Below are 22,812 nucleotides of genomic sequence, written 5' to 3' on the forward strand. Positions count from 1 at the left end.
TGGCACCTCGTAGAAGGGCCTTTGCTTGGCGTGGCTCTGCTGTGTTGGCAAGGGCGTCCTTAGCCAGGGAGAGCCAGAGATTGCAGCTAAGTTAGAGTAACGCCAAGCGCCGTGATATTTTACATTCAGGAGAAGAAGACTATGCCTGTCACCAACATCTCTTACTGTCAGGTGCCGATTTCACTGTATGTGTCTGAAGGACTAAAATCAGGCCCCATTCCCTAAAATGTAGACATTAAGGGGTTACCAAAACTACAGTGTTCCACCAAAGAGAATTTTAGCAAAGGATTGAGGTGACCACTTAAAAAGCAGAGCTGGCTTAAAACTGGAAATAAAGGATGCCACCCACAGAGACTCCCGTGGGCTCAGAAAAGCAGAAGAGGAAGGTTTGGGTGGGGAGAACAGGACCAGCCATACTCAAGAGGCAGTTTTCTGAGGCTCTGGAAGGATGCAGAGGAACTGCAGCCCACAGCGGGACGGCGGACACGCAGAGGACAGAGCAACGCTTGAGCCTAAGACTTGGTATTTGGGGCGAGGTGGAGAGAAGTAAAGAGAAGGGCCGGAGATTCAGAACCGGGTCAGGAAACAATCAGATCACGAGTGAGGACGGAGCTCGTGGGTTACAAGGAGTGACAGGCAAGGGCCCCGCCTTCAAAGTCGGGCTCAGCACGAAGCAACTGGACTGATTCCGAGGAGTCCTGCAGGAGTGAGTGGCAAGAAATAAGAACCCGCCACCCGGTCTGAATGGCAGGGAAAAAAATGAACTGAGGAAAGCAGGAGGCTTAAGGGCAAGATAAGCTCGTTCCGAGACATATGACTGAACTGAAACCCAGATAAAATATTATCTGTTAATCCAGTATCTTTCATTAGTTAGAAGTTCAGTTTCTTTGTGTCTCATTCACAAAAGAGCAGTATGCATTTAGGGGAACACATTTGCTCCCGGAATCGCTGCTGGAAACTCCTTGCTGATGAGGATGTTACAGACTAAGGAAGTTTTAAGCAAACACACTGGGAACGTGCGACACAGGAATGAAATCTGAAGCCAGCGATAAGATAATAAAGACTCAGTGCTAATGTTGCCTTCACTATTTTGTAAAAAATAAAAGACTGTTCTTCCTGGGCCCTGAGTCCACACTGCACCCCTCCCCTACCACCAAGGTTATAACCAGGGGGTGAGCCCCGAGGCCTCCATGAAGGACCTTCTGTACACTCACATCTGTCCTCTGCTCAATAGTCCAGGCCCTTCCAGGGCTCCTCAGCCTTCCAGAACCTTCCAGAATCTTCCCCATCTCCCCTTCACTGTCCACAAGTATACTCAGGGCATCCAAATCCTGGAAAACATTGCCTTTAACTCTGCTGTGCCTTTAGGACTACAATCATCTCTCCTCCCCATGTTTTTAAGCTTCTTAAAAGCTGGCTCGTCCGTCTCTAACTCCAGCCCTTCACCCCCTACTCCCCCTTCCCACCACCCCTCCCACCTCTCCAGTGGGTCTTCTGTTTCCATCGCTCTCCTGAAACAGCTGTCTTACAAGGGGATTACCAATTTCCGAGGACATCCAGAGCCATGCTGCTTTACTTTTCCGCAGCAGTTGGGACCCCAGGAAACATCCCTCTTGAAACACTAGACTTTCTTGCCTCTATTGCACAAGCCTCATTCTTCCTCCCACCTTGCCGAGCAGCCCATCTGACCAGCTCCCCAGCTTTTCTTTCTTTCTTTTTTTTAAAAATTTATTTATTTATTATTTTTGGCTGCATTGGGTCTTCGTTGCTGCGTGCGGGCTTTCTCTAGTTGTGGCGAGCGGGGGCTACTGTTCGTTGCGGTGCGCAGGCTTCTCATTGCGGTGGCTTCTCTTGTTGCGGAGCATGGGCCCCAGGCGCGTGGGCTTCAGTAGTTGTGGCACGTGGGCTCAGTAGTTGCGGCAGGCGGGCTCTAGAGCGCAGGCTCAGTAGTTGTGGTGCACGGGCTTAGTTGCTCCGCGGCATGTGGGATCTTCCCGGGCCAGGGCTCAAACCCATGTCCCCTGCACTGGCAGGCGGATTCTTAACCACTGCGCCACCAGGGAAGTCCTCCCCAGCTTTTCTTTCTCCTCCTACTCGGGTAAATCCAGACGTGCAGCCTGGTGTCGGCCTTCTGCTGTCGCCCTCTCTCAGATCGCGTCTCCTCCCGCTCAGCCTTTCTGCTTGTATGCAGATGGTTCCAAACCCCCTACCTCCCGACCTGACAGTCCTCCCATTTCCGTCCCATATTTCCGACTCTCTGCTGGTCACGTCCACTGGATGATCTATCACCATTTCCAACGCAGCTCTGCCTCTTCCTCCCCCAAACTGCCCCCTCGCCCTGACGTTGCCAGTCTCTGGTCACGGGGGCACCTCGTCCTGGTCCCACGTCTCAGCCAAGTTTGGTTCCACCTTCTCTCTTTCTTCCACACCCAAACCCTCTCACCTCATTTCCTCCAATTCCAACTCTGTCCTCACGGTGTTGCTAGCTGTGAAATCCATGGACAGGCTACTAAATTCTTACTTGATCTGTATAAGCAGAACAGTTCTAGGTCAAGTGAACGTAAGTCAAACTTGAATCATAAAAACCGAAAGTCATGGCCCCTCAGTCAATTCCCAGACTTGGGCCAGTTTACAGACCCAGGGCCTCTTGAACGAAGGGGAGGCTGGTTCCCCTTGAGGAAGCACCCTGCTACACTGCCCCAAATTTATACTCTTAATCTTTCTCCCAGCTTTCCCCAAAGGGACCTACAGCCTTTCACCAGGGTGACGGCGTACTGGGGAAAAGGAAACACTAGACCTTTTGAGGACTGCTGGGCGTGGGCGCTGAGCTGACACTAATTCCAGGAGACCCAAAGCCACCAGACTCTGGGCCACCAGTGAGACCAGCGGCTTATGGAATCAGGGGATCCCTGCGCTTTTAGCTCCGATGCCATTCCCACAGCACTTTGTGTTCCCCTCCCTCTCCTGGGTGCCGCCCAGGCACCACTGGGACCTCCCTGTTCCCTGGCTCAAACCTTCCGCTGGTGCCCAGTTCTCTGGAAGAGGTCATCCTTCCTCAGCTTGATCGTTAAAGGCCCTCTACGAAGAATCCCCCCCTCTCCCAGCCTTCGTGGCTGCAAGTCCTCAACCCAGTACCCTTCCCTGCATCCCCTCCGTCCTGACGTACAGTCCCCCAAACACCGTGCACCTCCCTTCTTCTCGCTTTGCTCTTACACTGTTCCCTACACCTGGAATTTCTTTTCGGCTCCCATCTCTGGATTTGTGTGGTGCCTGTTTTTAGCACAAATATACCATGCCCCCTTTAAAACCTTTTTGCTCCACTTTCACTTGTAACAACCAGGGAAATGAGCTAAAAAGTGTGGATGGATTAATTCACCAGTGTTGGGGACAGGAGGAGTCCTTCTACGAGTGGGTTGTTAACAATCTTCATACACAAAAGATTGCCTTGTTTGTACCTGTTCTTCGGAGTCAGCATTTCTTAAATCTGCTCAAGGTGAAAGGGAGTGCTTTGTGTTTAAAAAAAAAAAAAATCATATGGGAAGCACGGAAATAAGAAATGTTCACTTTGTTTAATGCGTGAGTCTATTCCACGACAGGTGGCTTCTCGACGTGCACAAATAAAACAGAATTGGTCGGTTGAAACCTATCAGCAGCGCAGACAGGATAATGGCCAGGTGGCAGGCCCAGGAGCAGATGGGGAATATTTACTTAGGTCTTCAGTTCTTCTTGTTAAGAGTCCCTCTAATCAAGTACCTTCCCTCGGATGTGAAATCAACTGCCAGCATCTTTGAATACTAGTCTTTTTTTTTTCAAGGAAATTCCCATGCCAGTTTTTCTCTTTCCAAAGTCGAGGTTAGAGTAACCAGTGTCAGTGGAATCCATGCAAGCCTGAACATCCCAAGTTTCCTTTCAGACTTTTATTCAGTGTTTCCAGATCTCATCGTCAAAACTGAAACAGCACAGAAATTAAATTGAAAATATTATAAATCCCAGGGATTTTTTTTTGATGCCAAGTAAGGCAGCGCCACCCTGGGGAGTCTGTGCAGACTTTATGGTGAAGGCAGGACCTCCCGGTGATGGACTCACTCACCCAGCGCTCTGGGGGACCAGGCAGCCTGGAACCCTTGGTGTGCCCTTGGGTTTTCAGAAAATCATGTAATTCTCCACGCAGCATTAGCCCTTGACCATCTTTGAGTTATTCTTCTCCTTTGACTGATGTGACTTGGATCCGTTGCTGGTTTTCTTCCCGCTTCTCTGACCACTGCACTTCCCTTTCCCTCTCCAAACAGTTATGAAGCATTCATGGAGCACCTACGGGGTGGGAGGGGTGGGGGGCAGAACCACGCCCACTTGCAGGGACGTCTACAAGGATGGATGTGACCGGCCCCGCCTCCGCCTCTGCTTCTTCCGTCCTAACGCTGAGCATGCGGAGTGATCCCCGCGCCCGTCCCTTTTTCTCCTTTCCTGTGCCTTCGCTCCTCCACAAAGGCTTTTGTTCTCATGGCTTCCATCATAAAACTATATCCCCAGTCCGAGTGTCTCATCTGAAGTTGAGTATTCTATTTCCTCTTGTTTTCTCCAAAATTCACTGGGTCCTCAGGACAGCCCGCTCCCCATGAGCGCTCTCTGCCTCTGTCAGGAGTGGCATAGGTTTCCTTTTTTTTCCAGACCTGAAATCTGGAAAGCATCCTCCGTCATACATTTCTCCTCTGCACCCAGGAATCAGCATTCAGGCTTCCTCTGACCCACTCGTTGATTCTTTCCTCTTTGCCATTTCCACTGCCTCCCTTCTACCTGGTCCTGATGGCCGCCCAGCTGCCTGACCCGTCAGTGAGCTCTGCGCATCCAAGCCAACATTCCTTTCTTTAAATGCCATCTTATCAGTGTTCCTCCTGTTAAGTGGCAGAGATGATGTCTTACTCTTTTCTGTCTCTGACAGCATCTAACTCACCTCCTTGCACACAGCAGGCACATAAGCAACGCTTGTTGATCTCTTGTGGCAAAAGCATAGCTGCCTTTTAGTTTGTCAGCCTCAGCTTTCCGACCTTCTTTACCTTGTGAAACCTCCGAAGGATGATCCCCGCGGTGGCAGAGTCCCCATTGTCGTAGCTTTGGGGGAAGTGCAACATGGCAGACAACAGTGAAATGGATCCACAAGTTGGGAGATGAAATCAGAGAGAGCAGTTGAGGAATTGGAATTATTTGATATGGGAGAAAGAGAGATGGTGAGAACTTACAGGGGGAAGATTTTGGTGCCCTGGCTCTCTTGAGACAGTGGTATACACACCAATTATGCGTGTCCTTTACTACTCAGCCCTGGACCGTCTGCCTTGTATTGCCCGTGTTATTCCTCTTATCTTGGCTTGTGTTAGAGGAGCACAGACAGAGCGCCAGGGTCACCACGGGATGCTGTTGGAGGGCGCGGTCCAGGACGCCCGGGGGTTGGGATGGCCGTGACCGAGCACATCTGGAGGGGGAGATGTGGACACAGGGATGGAGGTGAGGTGACCCAGACCTCCTCCTCCAAGAGGTTAAGCTTTCATTGAGTCAGACCCGGAGACAGCAAACTGTAACAGAAGAGGCGGGGGGTGGGGGGGACAGGAGGGAAGTTACAGGTTCAAAGTAAGTGACGATTTCCAGGGAGAATTGTCAAGCCCCGAAACGAGTTACGGAGAAAGATGTGGCCTCCTCTTTCCTGGAAATGCTAGAGTCGGAACAGACAACCTCTTCACAGTGGCCTGAGCACCGACTTCTCTGGAGGCCTGAGGATGGGGAAGAGGACCTTCTGGCTCCACATTCCCACAGCCCACTTATCTGGATCGCTTGGCTGGCTTTGCAGAGTTAGCTGGCGGCAGGCCGCTGCTTACTCAACCACAGAAATGAAATTTGTTACTGATGAGAAATAATAAAAGATCTTTCTTTTTCTAGACTTCCTCTATGGGTGTTGTTGTTTTCTTTCTAAATGGGGGAGTTTCTTTTGCTTTTCTTCCTTTCGTGGCATTCAAATTTAGCTTTTGTGTATACCCTGCCCAGTAGTTCAGAGTAAGTTGATGAGAGAAGCCAACCCAAAATATGATGGATTCTCACCATTTTCTTCAAAGATGGTGTGTGGAGTGTGTGTATGGATGGGAGAAGTTAGGCTGAAGATGTTCGAGAACTCACCAGCATTAACAACGGAGACCTTTGGTGATGTCAGAAATGTTATCTATTTCTTTGACTCAACAACCATTTATGGAGTACTTACTCTGTGCCCTGCACGATGCTTGCCAGTTTCAGAAGAAACAGAAATGCATGAGACCTGATCCCTACTCTCAAGACACTTACAACGTAGCAGGGAAGATAAACTGTGTTTACAAATCACCTTACGTATTACAAAGAGAGGATTATTCTGGTTCAAAGGAACGCTGTTGTAAGGGATGACATCATGGTAGAATTATAATAATCAATTTGAAATTCTACTTTTTCAACCTTTGTCATTTCTATCTTGGATTAGTCTGATTTTTTACCTTTTTTAAAAATACATTTATTTATTTATTTATTTTTGGCTGCGTTGGGTCTTCGTTGCTGCCTGCAGGCTTTCTCTAGTTGGGGCGAGTGGGGGCTACTTTTCCTTGCGGTGCGCGGGCTTCCCATTGCGGTGGCTTCTCTTGTTGTGCAGCACGGGCTCTAGGGGTGCGGGCTTCAGTAGTTGTGGCACGCGGGCTTAGTTGTTCCGCGGCATGTGGGATCTTCCCAGACCAGGGCTCGAACCCGTGTCCCCTGCGTTGGCAGGCGGATTCTTAACCACTGTGCCACCAGGGAAGTCCCTGATTTTTCACTTTTTAAAAAATATTATTTCTGAGTAAGTAATAGATTCACATGGTTCGTACATGGTTCGTACACTGGAACAATTTAGAAACATTTTTATTGATGAGTTTCACTCCCACCGAGTCCCCATCTACCCCAGTTCACTACCCCCTAACTCCCTTGACACAGGTAGTTATGTATGTTAATTTCTTGAGTACATATCCAGTGTCTCTTCATGCAGAATAAGTATATATATATACATATGTATTTAAAATTTTCCTTTTTCCTACATAAAAGGCAGCCTTGTTCTTCACTGGGCCTGTTAATTTATCTCTGTATCTTGGAGACTGTAGCATGTCAGTGCATCCTTTTTCTTTCTTCATGGGTAGGCTACTACCTTCATAGTATTTCACTGTTTGGGGAATATCATGGTGGTATTCATTATCTATCACTGCATGACAAGCTGCTCCAGAACTTAGTGGCTTAAATTAAAACAATGGTTTTATTTATTCACAATTCTTTGGTGGGCTATTTGGACCGGGGTCAGCTGAGTGATTTTTCATGGATTTACTCATATGGATGAGGTCATCTGGGAGTTTGGCTGGGCCTAGATGGTCCAGGATGGCTTCACCCACATGTCGGTGGTAGATTCCACCACCGGCTGGATTAGGTGTCTCCAGGAGACTAGCCCAGGCTTCTTCCCATGGTGACTGGATTCCAAAAGCAGAGAGGGATTATGCCCCAATAAAAAAGGGCTTATGAAGACTCTTCTTGCAGCATATTTGCTAATGTTCCATTACCCGAGCAGGTCACAGGCCCAGCCCAGCATCAGTGTGGAAGGATCTACCCAAGGGAGTGAACACCGGGAAGAGGGACTTGTTGGAGGTCATCATGTAACTATCTTCTCCACATGTTTAATTAACCACCCCTAGTGATGGGCACCTGGTTACTTCCAATCGTTTGGTACTACAGATAATGCCTTAACAGATAACACTGTTCATCAGTCAATTCATATGTGAGCAGGATACATTACCACAGTGTTGCTGCGGCAAAGGGTAAATGCTTTTTAAATCGTCTCTCTATTCTATTTCTGTGGTGTTATTTCTCTGGTTATTTTAAACTTGTATTCTTCTGTCACTTGTGTAGGAGCTTTGAAAATGTGAAGAGTTCAGATAGGAAATACGTATAAACTGAATTAATTAGAAACTCATTCCTAAAATAAGAAAAAGGACAAAAGCTAGACTACATATCAAATAATTTTGAATAGAGTAACATGTATTTGAATGAATATGTCTATTATTATAATACTGCTTTACATTTCTGTTGTGTTTACAGTGTAGAAACGGTTTGCTTATAGTGTCTCACTTAGTTCTCACAATTCTATGAGTTGAAAGCATAATTGGCCCCTGTATATTATATCAATATATCATGTGTGTGTAGGTATAACATACATATATATTTATATTTCTTTTCTTTTTTAAGACTCAGAGAAGTTACATGACTTGCCCCAGTAGCAGGTTATAGCCAGGGTATGTATCCAGCCCTGTGACAAGAAACTTGACCTCTTCCCATGAACTACCTCTCTTTTTGTAGGGACTTGTGTCATGTCTCAGCTTAGCCTCAAATGACATTCGTTTGCTCCACTTGTTGATTGACACATTAATACATCCCAATCACATGAGATGTCTTCTCAGGAGGCTCTTTTTTAAAAATTAGAAATAGGTCATTTCTAAGTTCTGAATACTTGGGAAACATCCCTCAAGTTTTCTCTTGTTTTGCATGTGACATCGTTAAGTTGAGAGCTGCGTTTCCTGATCTGAGTCACTAGTAAATCTTGAAAGAGGAATTCTTTTTAAGCTCATGTGCTTGCTTTCAGCCTTCAGGAAAGAGGAGGGAGTTATTTTTAAATAAAACCTTGTCTTGGCCCTCCTGCAGCAGACATAGAAAGTAGACTGTTGAGGTTTGTTTTTTTTTTTTCATTCACACTCAGACGTTTTCATAGGGGCTTGGTCACGGCAAAGTGGGCCCCACGTACAAACCACCCACTTCCCTGAAGCTTGATTGATGAGCAAAGCTGTTCTGCCCAAGGGCAGCCTGTGTGCCGGAGCCTGGATGATGACAGGTCCGACATGCCCAGATTTTAACCCAGGTCTCTCGTCCCGAGGCTTCAGGCTGCGGGCCAGGACGTTTGTTCTTGAGGCAGGAGAGAGGAGGAAGGATCCAGATCGGGGAGCAGGGCAAGCTGCATGGATCAGGAACCACCCCACATTCTAGAATTCCGGAAAACGTGGCAGCTCAGGCCGAGGTCATCGTTGTCGAGAGAACTCCTGCTGGCGCCGGGTGCCAGGAAAAAACCTGCGGAACTGTGATATGCAGGTGAGTGGACGGATGCTTAGGCCAGGCCTGTGCAGATAGGAGGGGGCCCCGTCTGACTAAGAATCTCTGCACATCAAAGAGAGGCATACACTTCAAGGAAGAAAGAAATTTGATCCCAAGTCAACGGAACCTATGACGGAAGTTTGGAAATACAGCCAAGCAATGACACTGTAAACAGGATGCGTCGGGACCGTGTCTTTGCACGTTTGCCTCCTTGTTGCGTCCAGCAGAGTGTCTGTTATAGAGTAGACTCCACATACGTGTGGAATCCCCAAATGCTAAGGTTCAAAGTAACCTTGGAAACCATCTTGCCCAGGCTCCCCATTTTAGAGACAAGTAAACTGAGGCGCACGAAGGTTTAGGTAAACGGCCTGGGGTTGCTCGCCTGGCAGAGCCAGGTCTTCTAAATCTTAGTAAAGTTGCGGATTGGGCTGCCAACGTTCTAACGGAAGTTAAGGGAAGGAATGAGTAAATTAATTTCCTTTTAAAAGAAACTTACTTAAAAGTTACTCATGCATTCAAGTCACATAAAATGATCCACTTAATTTACCTAAACATCTGTTGACTGTAGAGATCACTCCAGCAGGTACATCCTGTCGGGGGTGGTGGGAAAAGGGGGGTTTAGAAGGATGAATTGGTTAGTGTCTTTTGTTTTTGTTTTGTTTTTTTATTTTTATTTTATATTGGAGCATAGTTGATTAATAATGTTGTGTTAGTTTCAGGTGTACAGCAAAGTGATTCAGTTATATGTATACATGTATCTATTCTTTTTCCAATTCTTTTTCCATTTAGGTTATTACAGAATATTGAGCAGAGTTCCCTGTGCTATACACAGGGAAGTAGGTCCTTGCTGGTTATCTATTTTAAATATAGCAGTGTGTACATGTCAATCCCAAACTCCCAATCTATCCCTCCCCCCTACCGTTTCCACCTGGTAACCATAAATTTGTTCTCTATGTCTGTGAGTCTATTTCTGTTTTGTAAATAAGTTCATTTGTATTATGTTATTTAGATTACACATATAAGTGATATCATATGGTATTTGTCTTTCTCTGTCTGACTTATTTCACTTAGTATGATAATCTCCAGGTCCATCCATGTTGCTGCAAATGGCATTATTTCATTCTTTTAATGGTTGAATAATATTGCATTGTATATACGTACCACATCTTCTTTATCCATTCATCTGTCAGTGGACATTTAGGTTGCTCCCATGTCTTGGTTGTTGTATACAGCACTGCAGTGAACATTGGGGTGCATGTATCCTTTAGAACCATGTTTTTCTCCAGATCCCACTCCTGGGCATATATCCGGTTAGTGTCTTTTGAAAGATCTTCAGGAATCTGGCTTTCAAGACATTTTGACCATCTTGTAGAAAGTCTCACATGTCAGTGTTAGGTGAAAAAAATGGACTTTTCTTAGAGTGATTTGTTATCCGCTCAAGGTGCAGCTTGCCTGGTGGGGAAAATTCAGCCCGAGGCTGAGCATTGGCTTTGTGCACTGTAGTGAACCGGATATCAGTGTAGCAGGCGGAGCATAAGTCTTTAAGGAAGAGGCCCCGATCTTGCGCTTGATTCCTCTGCAGTGCGGCAGGCTCACTGCCCGCTTCAAGCAGAAGATGCCTGACTTGTTCCAAACCCCTGCTCGATGGGGCTCAGGGCTCAGCGGATTCAGACACTCAGGCGAACGCCACCCCTTCCTTCAAAGCTTGGTTTTTCTTCCATCACGTGGTACACTGTCAATTTTCTATCATCTTTGGCTCTTGACTGTCTGGGACGGCAGGGAGAAACTTTCGCAAGTGCCTTCACAGAGGCATCTGCCAGAATCTGTTGTCAGGAATAAATTCTGACACCTGACAAAAGAGTGACTAGACTAACTTTCCTCTACCAGGGGTAAGGGGTGAGTCGTTATCTCCCTTCTTTGGCTATAAATCAGGTGTTGTTCTGCCAGCCATTGAGAACATTTTAGAAGCCCATTTATCAGTATCTACAACACTGCCTCATATTTGGTTTCCTGTGTTGTAAAGAAAAACCTGCGAATAACTAAAAGTAGGGATTCCAAAGAAATGTGGGTTCTACTTAGCTAGATTTGGTGTGAGAGGCTGTGTAACTCTAAGAATACCGGTAGTGGTATCTATCTACATTCTAAGAATTAGGGAGGCGAGGTTTGTACCGAATTAAATCACCCTGTCATATCTGTGAGGCTTCCTGCAGAACGAAGGCAAAAAGAAATCCAAACAAACAAAACACGAACATATTTGAAAACAGTGAGATGTGTGCTTCCCGAGCAGTAAAGATCTTGAAACGGTCCTTGAAAATTTCCTTGCAGACCTGCTTGCTTGCTTGAAAGATGCTTTTTTGTGGCGGGAGGGTGTTGTTTTGTTGTTATGTTTTGGTTTTGGTTCTTACTACCATGTTTACCCCGTGTGCGGTTGCAGATGTCAGGGTTTTCTTGATAACAAGGGGAGGGGAGATAAGATGCCGCTGCCCGCAGCACGGGGTAGGTGGGACGAGCCCAGCTAGCCGTGTGTGTGTGTGTGTGTGTGTGTGTGTGTGTGTGTGTGTGTGTGTGTCTGTATGTGTCTATCTGTATGTATGTCTGTGTGTGTCTGCATGCGTCTCTGTCTTGGTGTGTATGTGTGTCCATGTGTCTCTGTGTTTGTGTGTATATGTATGTGTGCTTCTCTGTGTGTTTGTGTGTTCATGTGCCTGTCTGTGTGTATCTATGTGTGTCTGTGTGTGTCTCTGTGTGTTTGTGTGCCCATGTGCCTGTCTGTGTGTGTTTGTGTGCCCATGTGCCTGTCTGTGCGTCTCTGAATGTTTGTGTGTCCGTGTGTGTCTGTGTGTGTTTGTGTGTCCATGTGTGTCTGTGTGTGTGTTGGCGCGGACACAGGTACCTAGGATTTTCAGGCTAAACCTTCCTTCAGCATCACTGTTCTCTTTTCCTCTAACTGAAACTACTTCACTTTGTTGTGAAAGCAAACACAGCGACTTCCTTACAAAATAAAGACCAAATAATCTGAAACGCTCAAATAAAATCTACCTCATGACCCAATATTAAAAACATAGACATTTTCCGTGGAGAAATTCCCACCCCAGGCTGAGGAAGACAGGCCAGTTTAGCTTGAGTTTCTTGCTTGTTTGTGCTTCTTTTCCACCCCCTGCCCCCATTTGCCAACGAAAGATGCTGTCTCACTGACTACACATCCCACCTCTCCATATCTGCCCGGTAATGAACGGCTTTCATTTGAACTTAAAATATGTGGTGGTGATGGGAGAAGGCTGAGGATGAGAGCTTGAACGCGACATTATCTTATGGAAGCTTTCCTCCCTGCCTCCTTCCTCTCTCTCCATCGCTGTTCCTGTCGTTACCCTCGCTTCCCAGATGTGAGCTTGCAAAGGCCAACCCTAGCCGTGATCGTCAGCTCACAGGCGGTGTCCCTCTGAGGCAGCCCCCAGCCCCCCGCCCCCTGCTAGGAATGTCACAGAAAGTTTGGCAGTAGTTTGGCTTCCCAATGCATCCTGCCCGACTGCCGCAGAAGGTGGTACCACAAGAGCTCCCAGGTCCTGAGTTCTCACCAGATGATGGTCACAGTGCTAGGGGCTTGCCTTGCACTATCTGAGTCCCGAAAACCGCGGGCAGGTACGGGCATTTTCCTCATTTTCAGACGAGGGGGCCGAAGCTCAGAGAAAGTGAATGGTCTGCGGCCGATGGCACAGCTCCGAAGGGCCAGCCTGGGGCTTGAGCCCAGGGTAGACTCTGAAGGCCAAGCTCTTGTCACTGCAGCATCCTTGGAAGAAGCCAAGCACTTAGGAGCACGTTCAGGTCCATTTCAACCCTTATGAATTTGGCAGCCACGTGTCACCAAGCCATAACTTTCTTACCTGCTTCAGGAAAATGTTACTTTTTCTCACCTGGTTTGATATCGTCATCCTATTTCCTATTCTAAGAAATCAAAACAAGGGAAAGATTTGAAGAATTGTTCTTGGCCACTTCTCGTTGTGAGGTGCAGTCTGGGAGATAGAGGTTAGATGCTAAAAGATTGGGATTATATGAATTATATATATTTATATTTATATATATATATGTATAAATGATTAAGAAGAAAAGTTGGTGCAACGTGGAATTAAGAAATCCAGGAAATCCAAGCCAAAGGGAAGTCATAGCTATAATGCTTCAGGTTCATCTGTGCCCCAGCCTTCTGGGAGGGCGTTTGTATTTTACCCCGTGTGATAAAGGCCCGTGTGATTCTTTCTTGCTGCCTGAGTTAACTAAGCATCTTAACAGTACAAAATGCTCAGCTCTCATTAATTTTCCATTGGCTCACTTGACTTTGATGATTTCATTTGAAGGCCCCAAAAGACCATATAGAGGGAGAAACAATCACATTATATCTCTTCCTCCAATATGTGTATTTCAACCCCTAATGATGCCTTTCAATCAGGAAAAAGGTTTTAGGAACCAAATGACTAAGTTACACAACTAAACTTTCCCCCTCCTCCTTCATTAATAATTATTATTGACTCTTTTCTCGGCTAAAACTCATTTCAAAATCTGCACAAATGAACTTTTTCCATAACTGAACCTTTTAAAGGATATATTTGAAATATCTTGAAGCCTAAGGGAATAGCTTCTAAACAAGTGACGCATTGATTTCCTCTTACCCTGAATTATTTCTCGCCTGATTTTCCTGAGGTTGTTCCTGAAACATTCTTTGTGGTTCAGTAAACACAAAAAACAAGCCGTGTACCAGGTCTGGTGGGCCGTGGAGTGGAGGTAGTTCTAGGGCTTTTCATGGAGCGTAGCTTTTGTGGGGGAAATAAGACACTTGGACAAATAGCCGAAAGGTAACGTAGAGAATTGTCAAGTGCTGTCATTTTAAAGCTGATCGTTACAGACCTAAAAGCTGGTTAAATTACAGTTTTATTGAATGCTAATAACGAACTATTACTCCCCTCCTGCACAGAATTTCTTAAACTCTTTACTTTCTCTGGCTTATAATTACGGTGACCACTTTTTCCATACCAAAAATTAAGACACATGATCTGACAAAGGATTCTTGTACCACTTCTAGGTGTGAGACCACCCATAGTTAGATTTTTTTTTTTTTTTTAAGCAGGCTTTTTTAGGCCGGCTCTATAAAAAATAGAGGTTTGTTAAATAGGTGTGTTTTTAGACTTTTCATTAAAAACCCACCATACAAACAGTATTTTATTTTGTATCTGAATCAACATGTTATATCCTAAAGCACAATTTTACAGCCTAAGGGTATGTGTTAGCCTATTCATAAAAATATACTGCTGGATAGAGTAATAATACCTGCCATTATCCAGGTATAATAAAAAGGTCCCAAGGGGTCTGCTCCAGGTCTTTAATTTTCCTTTTGAAGATAAAGCTCCTTATTTCACTTTCAAGGTTCAATGTTTTTGAACCTTGCAAATGATTACTGTTGAGGCGTGCCAGATGTGAGCAATTGTGAGCAGTAGTTCTTGAAAAGAGGGTGAAGGAGTGACTTTTTCTTCCTTATTTGCTCCCCTGTTATCATCTGTGGTTTCTGTACATGTAATTTTTCACAACAGCAAGGCCATGTGGAGGGATACCGGCTGGGCTGCCATAGTCCAGGCATGGGACTTTTGAACTTTCAGAGATAAAATAGGCCAGTGTTGATCATTTGAACTCAATGAAACCAAGGCCTGCTTGACCAAATATTAAAGAACTTACCCGGAGCCACACAGCTTGTTGGTGGCAGACCCAGCTCCTTATCCCCAGCTCTCCGACCGAGGTAGGTTTCTCTTCCCCAGGATGATGTTTTCTTCTGTTCGAGACTCACTCTGGTCAATTCCTAACCACTCTGATGTCGGGGCAGCCCCAGCCCTGGAGAGGCGATGACAGGAGAGGTGGCCTTGTGGGCACCCTCAGACTGACCCTCAGCTACCTGGAAGTTGAGTTCAAGGCCAGTTATATATGGTGGTTCCCACTTTCCTGGGGACCATTGACCTGCTGATCCGGGAGCCCTTGGGACCAGACTTTTCCCATTGATTTGAGGTTGAAGTATCACAATAGATAGTTGAACAACTGCTCTCTTCCATAGATGATTTTGATCACTTATTCTGTAAGAAGGCTGCATTTGTAAGTTGATTGTCTGAATGCACTTTCAGAATACATCTCTTCCATCAAAAACATACCAGACAATTCAGCTATTAAGATAATTGACCTTTAAATTTAACCTTGTGTCACTGTAACCTCTCATTCATTCATTCATTCATTCAGTGACTATTTATTGAGCACCTACTGTAAGGCAAGCCTTCTTCTGGGTGTTGAAGATACAGCTCTGAACAGAGAAAAATTCCAGCCCTTTGCTTAAATGCCATTGGATGGTGTTAATAAATGTGCCCCCCAAAGTAAAACTCTTAGCTTGCTAAAAATGTGGATTACCATAGAAGCAGCACACTGAAGGAATAGTGAGCTGACAGTAATTGGGTATCTACAACTTTGCCATGTGCTGTGTTGGGTACTTTATCTCATATAATCATCATAACAACCCTGTGAAAGATGGATATGATTATCTTTATTTTTTACAGATGAGGAACCAAGGTTTAGGAATGTAATCTATCTTGCTCAAGGTCAGGCCAGTAAGGAAATAAATCTACATTGGTCTTCTCACTAACATGCTAGATGTGATCATATCATTTTAGAACCATGTATTTGATGTCTGGCCACCGTACTATCATCGAAAGATAGGTTGAAAAACCTTAGGGCACATTTTTGCCAATGTTAATAATATATATCTAGTAATGTTATTTCAGTGGACTCATTTGAAATATTTGAAATTTAGTTATTAAGTCCATGTTCCATTTATGTGCATTTATTTAAGTTTCTGAATAGCAGTAATCACTGTAATACCCTCTCCTTTCATAACAAGCATCTTCCCTAGAACACCTCACCCCAGATTAGCTGTTTAATGACCACAATGACATGTGCTTCTCAGATAACACATGACCTTGCATTCGGCTCAGAACTTAGTGGTTGACTGCTAAAAATAAGTCTTTAATGGTTGATTGGGACATTCATCATGGGGGGCTGATACTTGGGAGTTTTCTTCTTCATATCATGAAACATGTTTATGTATAGCTGCAGAATTGATGAACCTCGTTTCTTTGATGAAATGCATTAAGGATTTCAGAGATATTTTTGTCCCCAGAAGTAGTTAACAGAAGTATGGGATCTGCTAGTGCTTGGGGACCCAAATGCTTCTGCGTGTCTCAACGCAGAGAGGAGACTGGGGCCGTATTTCTGGGGAGGAGTGAGAGGCGGGATTATCTCTGGAAGTTGGGGCAGTGGCAGGGGGAAGGTCTTTTGCTGACTTTGGTCTCGACCAAACAAGGGTTGATGTCCTGGCCTGTGCTGTGGCCGTGGTGTCACAGGCTGATGTCATCCCAGGAACCCAGCTGCCCTCCGTGCTTCTCACTGATTGGGGGAGGGGTATCCAGAGACAGGGGCTCTTCAGCTGCCCCCTCTCCCCACTGTCTCTGGTCGTCTCTCTAGTTTGGGGTCTTTGCAGAAGAGTTTTTTTTCAGTTCATCTGATCACCCCCAGTACTTCCCGTCACGCTTACGGTAATCCCCAAACTCCTCGTCCTGATTTGCAAAGTGTTTCACCGCCTGACCCCTTCACAACTCTCAAGCCTGTGGCTCACAAGCCACGTGGGCTGATTGCTGATCCGTAACGCAGCAAGCTCCCCTCTTAGGGCCTTTGCTACCTGTGACTTCTGCCGGGATTATGGTCCTCCTAATTGTCCTGGGACTGCTCCTTCTGGCCTTTCAAGTCTCTGTTTAAATGTCACATCCTCAGAGAAGCTCCCGCTGACCACCCAGCCCTCCCCACTCCTATCACCCTACTTTCATCTTCTGCATATTTTCATATTATACAGTCAGTGCTTGGCATGTTTATTCTTTCAGCTCCTTGAAAGCAGGGGCCATGCGTGTCTTTTTCTCTACAACACCTCCCAGCACCCAGGGCAGCGGCACATAGTAGTTGATTGAACAGCTGTCAGATGAAGGAAGGAGGTCCTCAAACTGTAGGTGACTTAAATATCACAAGCTATGTTTTTAGGAGTTTTTTTATTGGAGTATAGTTGATTTACAACGTTGTGTTACTTTCTGCTGTACAGCACAGTGAATCAGTTATATATATACATATATCCACTCTTTTTTAGACTCTTTTCCCATATAGGTCATTATGGAGTATTGAGTAGAGTTCCCTGTGCTATACAGTAGGTCCTTATTAGTCATCTATTTTATATCTAGCAGTGTGTGTATGTCAATCCCAATCTTCCAATGTATCCTTCCGCTCCTTACCCCCGGTAACCATAAGATTGTTTTCTACATCTGTAACTCTATTTTTGTTTTGTAAATAAGTTCATTTGTACCGTTTTTTTAGATTCCACATATAAGTGATATCATACGATATTTGTCCTGCTCTGTCTGACTTACGTCAGTCAGTATGACAATCTCTAGGTCCATCCATGTTGCGGCAAATGGCATTATTTCATTCTTTTTTTTATGGCTGAGTAATATTGCATTGTGTATATGTACCACATCTTCTTTATCCATTCATCTGTCGATGGGCATTTAGGTTGCTTCCATGTCTTGGCTATAGTAAATAGTGCTGCAATGAACATTGGGGTGCATGTATCTTTTCAAATTATGGTTTTCTCCAGATACATGCCCAGGAGTGGGATTGCTGGATCATACAGTAGCTCTATTTTTAGTTTTTTTAAGGAACCTCCATGCTGTTCTCCATAGTGGCTGTTTTAGGTTATTTTTTAAATAATGTGAAAGAAATAAAAGCCAGGTCCTTTTTTTCAAAATTTCATACTCACCTCAACATTTAGCTCCTTCTGATTGGTCAGAGATGAATCAGTCATATACAACGGCCTGTCCTAAGGGCATCCAAACACACTGCTCTTTCACGCTTTGCAAACAAACCATCCTAAAACCTTACTCCCTGGCACTGATTTCAGAATCTCCACTTAATGCATCAGGAAACTTTAGGGCTTATCCTGGACTTCAGGACTGGTTTCACTTCTTCTGCAAGCAGCTGCTCTGCACGGATACCCACAGTGAGTGATTTCCCTGAAACCTGCCTCAGATGCTCAAATAGAGTTTGATGGATTTCACACACAAAAAAAGCATTTTTTCATTTTGAGTAAGTTAGTGGTGACACTATTGAATACAAATGATAAGTTCCTGAATATCCTGGAACCTCATGAAAATTTTTCTGGCTAGAAAGTGGGATACAGTCAAAGATAGGCCTATCATAGACCTACCAAGGGGATTTATAGCTACTAAAAGACAGATTCTTAAAGTGGTTTCATTTGCTGGGACATCCTCATGGTTTCTAGAGCTTGGAAACCATCACCAGGGCCTTGACCTTCAGAAAGGGGGCTGGGAGAAGGCCTTCTCCCCTTGCAGGGGGAAGAGATGGTACAGGGGTTGTGGTCCTGCTTTCTGAAAAATGAAATGTGGTCTCTGGTGAGTAGAGACTTAACTCTCACAATACTGTTGGTGTCTGGCTTCTGATGCTTTATGGAACATGTCTTTGTGCTTGGAGGTGTAACCTTATTAATTTGGGGAGGAAATGTAGATTGAGTTTCAAAAATCTGACTTTTGCAAAACTTTTAGAAAATTTAAAAAAAAATAAATGAGGGGCTACGTTTATATTAGCAAATCACAGAGAATATATACTGCGGCATAAAATCATTTAGTCAAGCTTTGCATCGAAACCAGTGACTTAATTACTCTAATCTCAGTGGTGTCCTGTTAACTGGGAGATCTTTATCAAGGGTGGATTTAACAAAGTTACTTGGGATATTCTGACTACAGGGAATGATGGGAAATAGCTCTTTTTCAAATTTTTTATCCTGGTTGGCAGGGTGGGTGGGGTGCGGTGGGCATCTATTCTTTTGCTCAGTTTGATGGTAAAGAAAAGAATGAGAACTTTTGATGGTGAGATCAGGGGTGAGTAACATGGTAAATTCCAGTTTGTCTGAAGTACAGTAAATGGCTCGCATTAGCTAGAAGAGGGAGGTGTTCTGGTTAATTCAACCCTCTGTTTAACCTAGACCACTTCTTTATGACTAGTTTTTACAGAATTTAATACAACAAAACACACCTAACCCCAAAACTACACCAGACACATGTATATCTCTTTGAATGATTCAGAAGATATTTGAGGGTTTCCCCAAGCCTCGGGGTCATCAAGAAACACATCAGTTATGTTGGACGTGGCCGTTGGTAGGGATTTAGGGCTGAGAGAAGGCTGGCCTGTTACTGCTGGTTGGAAATAGCACTTGCATTTCCTTGGGGGAGGGATGGGGGAGAGGGAGGGACGTGGGGAGCTTTGAATCATCACTGCCGTTGGTCAGAGGTGAAGGACAGTTCTTATTTTCCCAGGTCTCATCAGGCAATCTGTGAGGCTTTTATTGGGCTTATAAATACTCACAAATACACAGACCCTAAAGTGAGATAATGTATGTAAAGTATTTAGTGCTGAGTTGAACACACAGAGAAACCCTCAGTCAAGGCAAGGTGACTTGAACACGTTTATCTGTGATTCGTTTGGTTAATTGTTGCTTTTTTCTTCTGGGTGTCGGAGAGCTCTTCCCACACCTCCTTCTTGGCTGGAGGAACTTTATTTGCCTGAGCGAGGACCGCTGGCATTATTTACATTTTTTTAAATGAAGCGTCTGCAGATGAGAACTGCAAGGAACTATCATGAATTTAAGGGTAAATAGTGAAATCAGTTAATATTATGATTTCAGATTGTACCTTCATCTCTGGGACAAGAGAGAGAATTAGGCAAGTGTGAAAAAGTCTAGGTTTCTTTTTCTTTTTTTTTTTTTTTTTTCATACTGTTAGAGGAAGGGTAGAGTCTTATAAATTTTTTGGAGGGTCATTTGACCTTAATTTTGAAAATACTAAGTTTACGTTCCCTTTGATTCACCAATTTCGCTTCTAGGAGGTTTTCCTGCATACATGTAAGGACATCCATTGCGGCATTATTTATTTTGTTTTTGCAGCAAAAGCCAAAAAACCAACAAGCAAACTGGGGGGAAAAAAGAAAAATATCTGTGTAGGGGACTGGCTAAATGATGGTAAATTGTTTCTATGAACTAAAATTCAGCTGTTAAAAACGTGATCAATAGACGTGAAGTCACATAGAAAGATGCCCAATTATTGTAGAGCGGAAAAGCTGAAGTCTCTATAGAGTATTTGATCTCATACATGAGGGAAAAAAATAGATACATGTATGTATGCATGTATACCCATAACATTTTCTGGAAGGATATACAGTATATTGTTCTGTTATTATAGTATAACTTAATAGTTATGAGTACTATGAGTTACAATGAATAATTATGACAAATCAATACAAATTAAGACTAGTTGATATACACCTATTGTTTATAGTAAAATGGGTACTATTAAATTACTTATAAGTTTGCTCTTTTATGTTCGTTAAGGATTTTCTAGTTTGCCTTCTAATTTGCTTATTCAGACCTTTATGCATGTCACGTACATAGTTAAACTTCAGTCCAGCTTAGGGTCATTCATAATTTCCAGAACGATGCTTTGACTATTTCTCTGACAGTGGAGGAGGCGGTGGTGATCACGCTGGTCATTACTTATCGAACGCCCACCTATGTGCCAAACACTTGTACTTATATTTTCTCTAGACCTCACAAAATTCTGAAAGATGATGAGGAAACAGAGACTCTACCAACTTAAGTTACTCGCCAGGAAGTTGGAGCCAGGAAGTTTGGGGACTAGCAGTCAAACTGGGTCTAACTCCAAAGACCGTACTATTTCCATAGGTCCTTCTGCCTGATATGTGGCACTGGTGACTTAATTTTTCAGAGAGTCTGTTTTGCTGTTGAAACAGATAATTTTGAAAAAAAAAAATGAACAGAAAACATGCTTTAATTGTTCTTATTCTTGCTTTCTAGCACATTCCACTCATCATTGTTATTAACTATTTCTTCTGCGCTTCACATTTGTCTGAACTTGGAACATATGCTTACGAAGCTGTTGGAAACTTCCCAAGCCTATTTGATTCTGCTGATATTTCCATAGTGTGAACCAACCCGGCGTTTTCGGGGCCCAGTGCAGTGTGCCATCTGAGAACTTCTCCAGCCTTCAGGGTTGGACCTGATTCAGATGCGAATGCCATACCATTGTTTATTTTCTTGAAATAAAGAACAAAGAAAAATACAAGAGCGAAATCTGCTTTTGAAAACATTCAAGTAATGTAATTTTTATTAGTTGAACTAATTTTAGGCTTGGCCTGGTTTTGCTTCTAGAGATTTCCACAGTTCCATAGCGTTCACCCACGGTGGCCATGTAGCTGTAACAATACCAGTCACAGGACAGTCCTTCCGAGCCCCCATCTCCCTTCTTGCTTTTCTGTTGTCTTTCATCCATTCTTTCCTTCAGCTCTTTCCTGAGATCTGGTCTTTATCTGAAGGTGATCCTGGCATTTTCAACCCCGTAAGATAAGTGGGGTTGGCATAGGGGGCTATGTCCATAAAATGGGCATCTGACCCAGTTTTAGGAAAGGCTTGTCATTTAGAGGAAATGATAATGATTCTGAGTCCTGAAAGAGAAATAATAGAGGCGTCCAGTTATCTAGGAAGAGAGATCAGAATGTGTAGAAGCCCCGAGGTTCTCCCAGAGAACTCGGTGTATCTGTGCAGCTGTGTCTCCAAGCGTCTGACCTTCTCTTTTGAATGAGGTTATTGACTACAGATTAGCTCCTTGACCTTGTTAAAGGCTCATATCATATCAGTGTGACTAGGGTACAAAAACATTCATGGAATAATTGACTTTTTTTCTAAAAACTCCTACAACATCATTACTGATAGTGTGAGTATTTATGACTCCTACATCTTCCGTATCTGTCCCATCTTCCTAAATTCACATTGGCAGATGACGTACTTGGTCAAGGAGAAAACTTTAGGGACTTGTGTAGAATGAAACGATAACTGCCGATTCTTGAAAAGGGATTGTTGGTGTGATACCTTTTTGCAAAAACAGGGAAATGCTTAAGGCTGGAGTTTCTGTTTTCAGTAATGAAGATGGATAGTCACAGGAGGAGAGGACAAAAGAAAACAGAATACCCCAGCCTTAGGCTATGCGTTTGGGCTTGCTTTGTCACTGATGGAAACATCAAATGGCAATTCTTCCTTCACTTCTCTCCCTGCGTCCAGCACTAAGGCATGCTTCTAAACCTTGCATTGTGTTAACTCCTGACACTGCATAAACCTGGTTTCCCAGTTTATATATGCCATAGTTTGGGCTCTCATCTACTCTCCAGCAATTCAAGGAAATCTTTCTTTGGAGTTCTTTTCCCTATTCTATTTCAACACCTAAATTTGGTTTTTTGCCCATGAATATGAAAACTGAAAGAGTGAAGATCAAATTTGAAAATGCATGTGTGCCAATGCACCAATCAGCCTGAAAAGATAAGAATATATATGTGTATATGTGTATATATATATATATATATATATATATATATATATATATATATATATATATTCTTCAGAAAGTCAGCTGAGAAAAAGAGGCAATTATATTACAGCTTTAAACT

General features: G+C 44.0%; 1 protein-coding gene across 9 annotated transcripts in view; it reads left to right on the top strand.

The window, feature by feature from the left end:
- BCL2 (BCL2 apoptosis regulator) overlaps nucleotides 1–22,812 on the top strand; it is a 184,665-nt gene that overhangs the window by 102,203 nt on the left and 59,650 nt on the right. The window contains exons 3-4 of one of the 9 annotated variants that reach the window (XR_014251750.1): nucleotides 8,958–9,162; nucleotides 21,170–21,267. The exons of 3 other annotated variants lie outside the window; for them this stretch is intronic. Coding sequence is in view for 4 of the 6 variants with exons in the window: in XM_082416934.1 (XP_082273060.1) it covers nucleotides 6,102–6,302 (201 nt within the window). In the remaining 2 variants the exon portion in view is untranslated. 5 more of the 9 variants (XR_014251749.1, XM_082416934.1, XM_082416938.1 and 2 more) reach the window with 5 other exon arrangements.

The sequence above is a fragment of the Balaenoptera physalus genome (genome assembly GCF_965194825.1).
Source record: "Balaenoptera physalus genome assembly, chromosome: 12".
Lineage (NCBI taxonomy): Eukaryota > Metazoa > Chordata > Mammalia > Artiodactyla > Balaenopteridae > Balaenoptera > Balaenoptera physalus.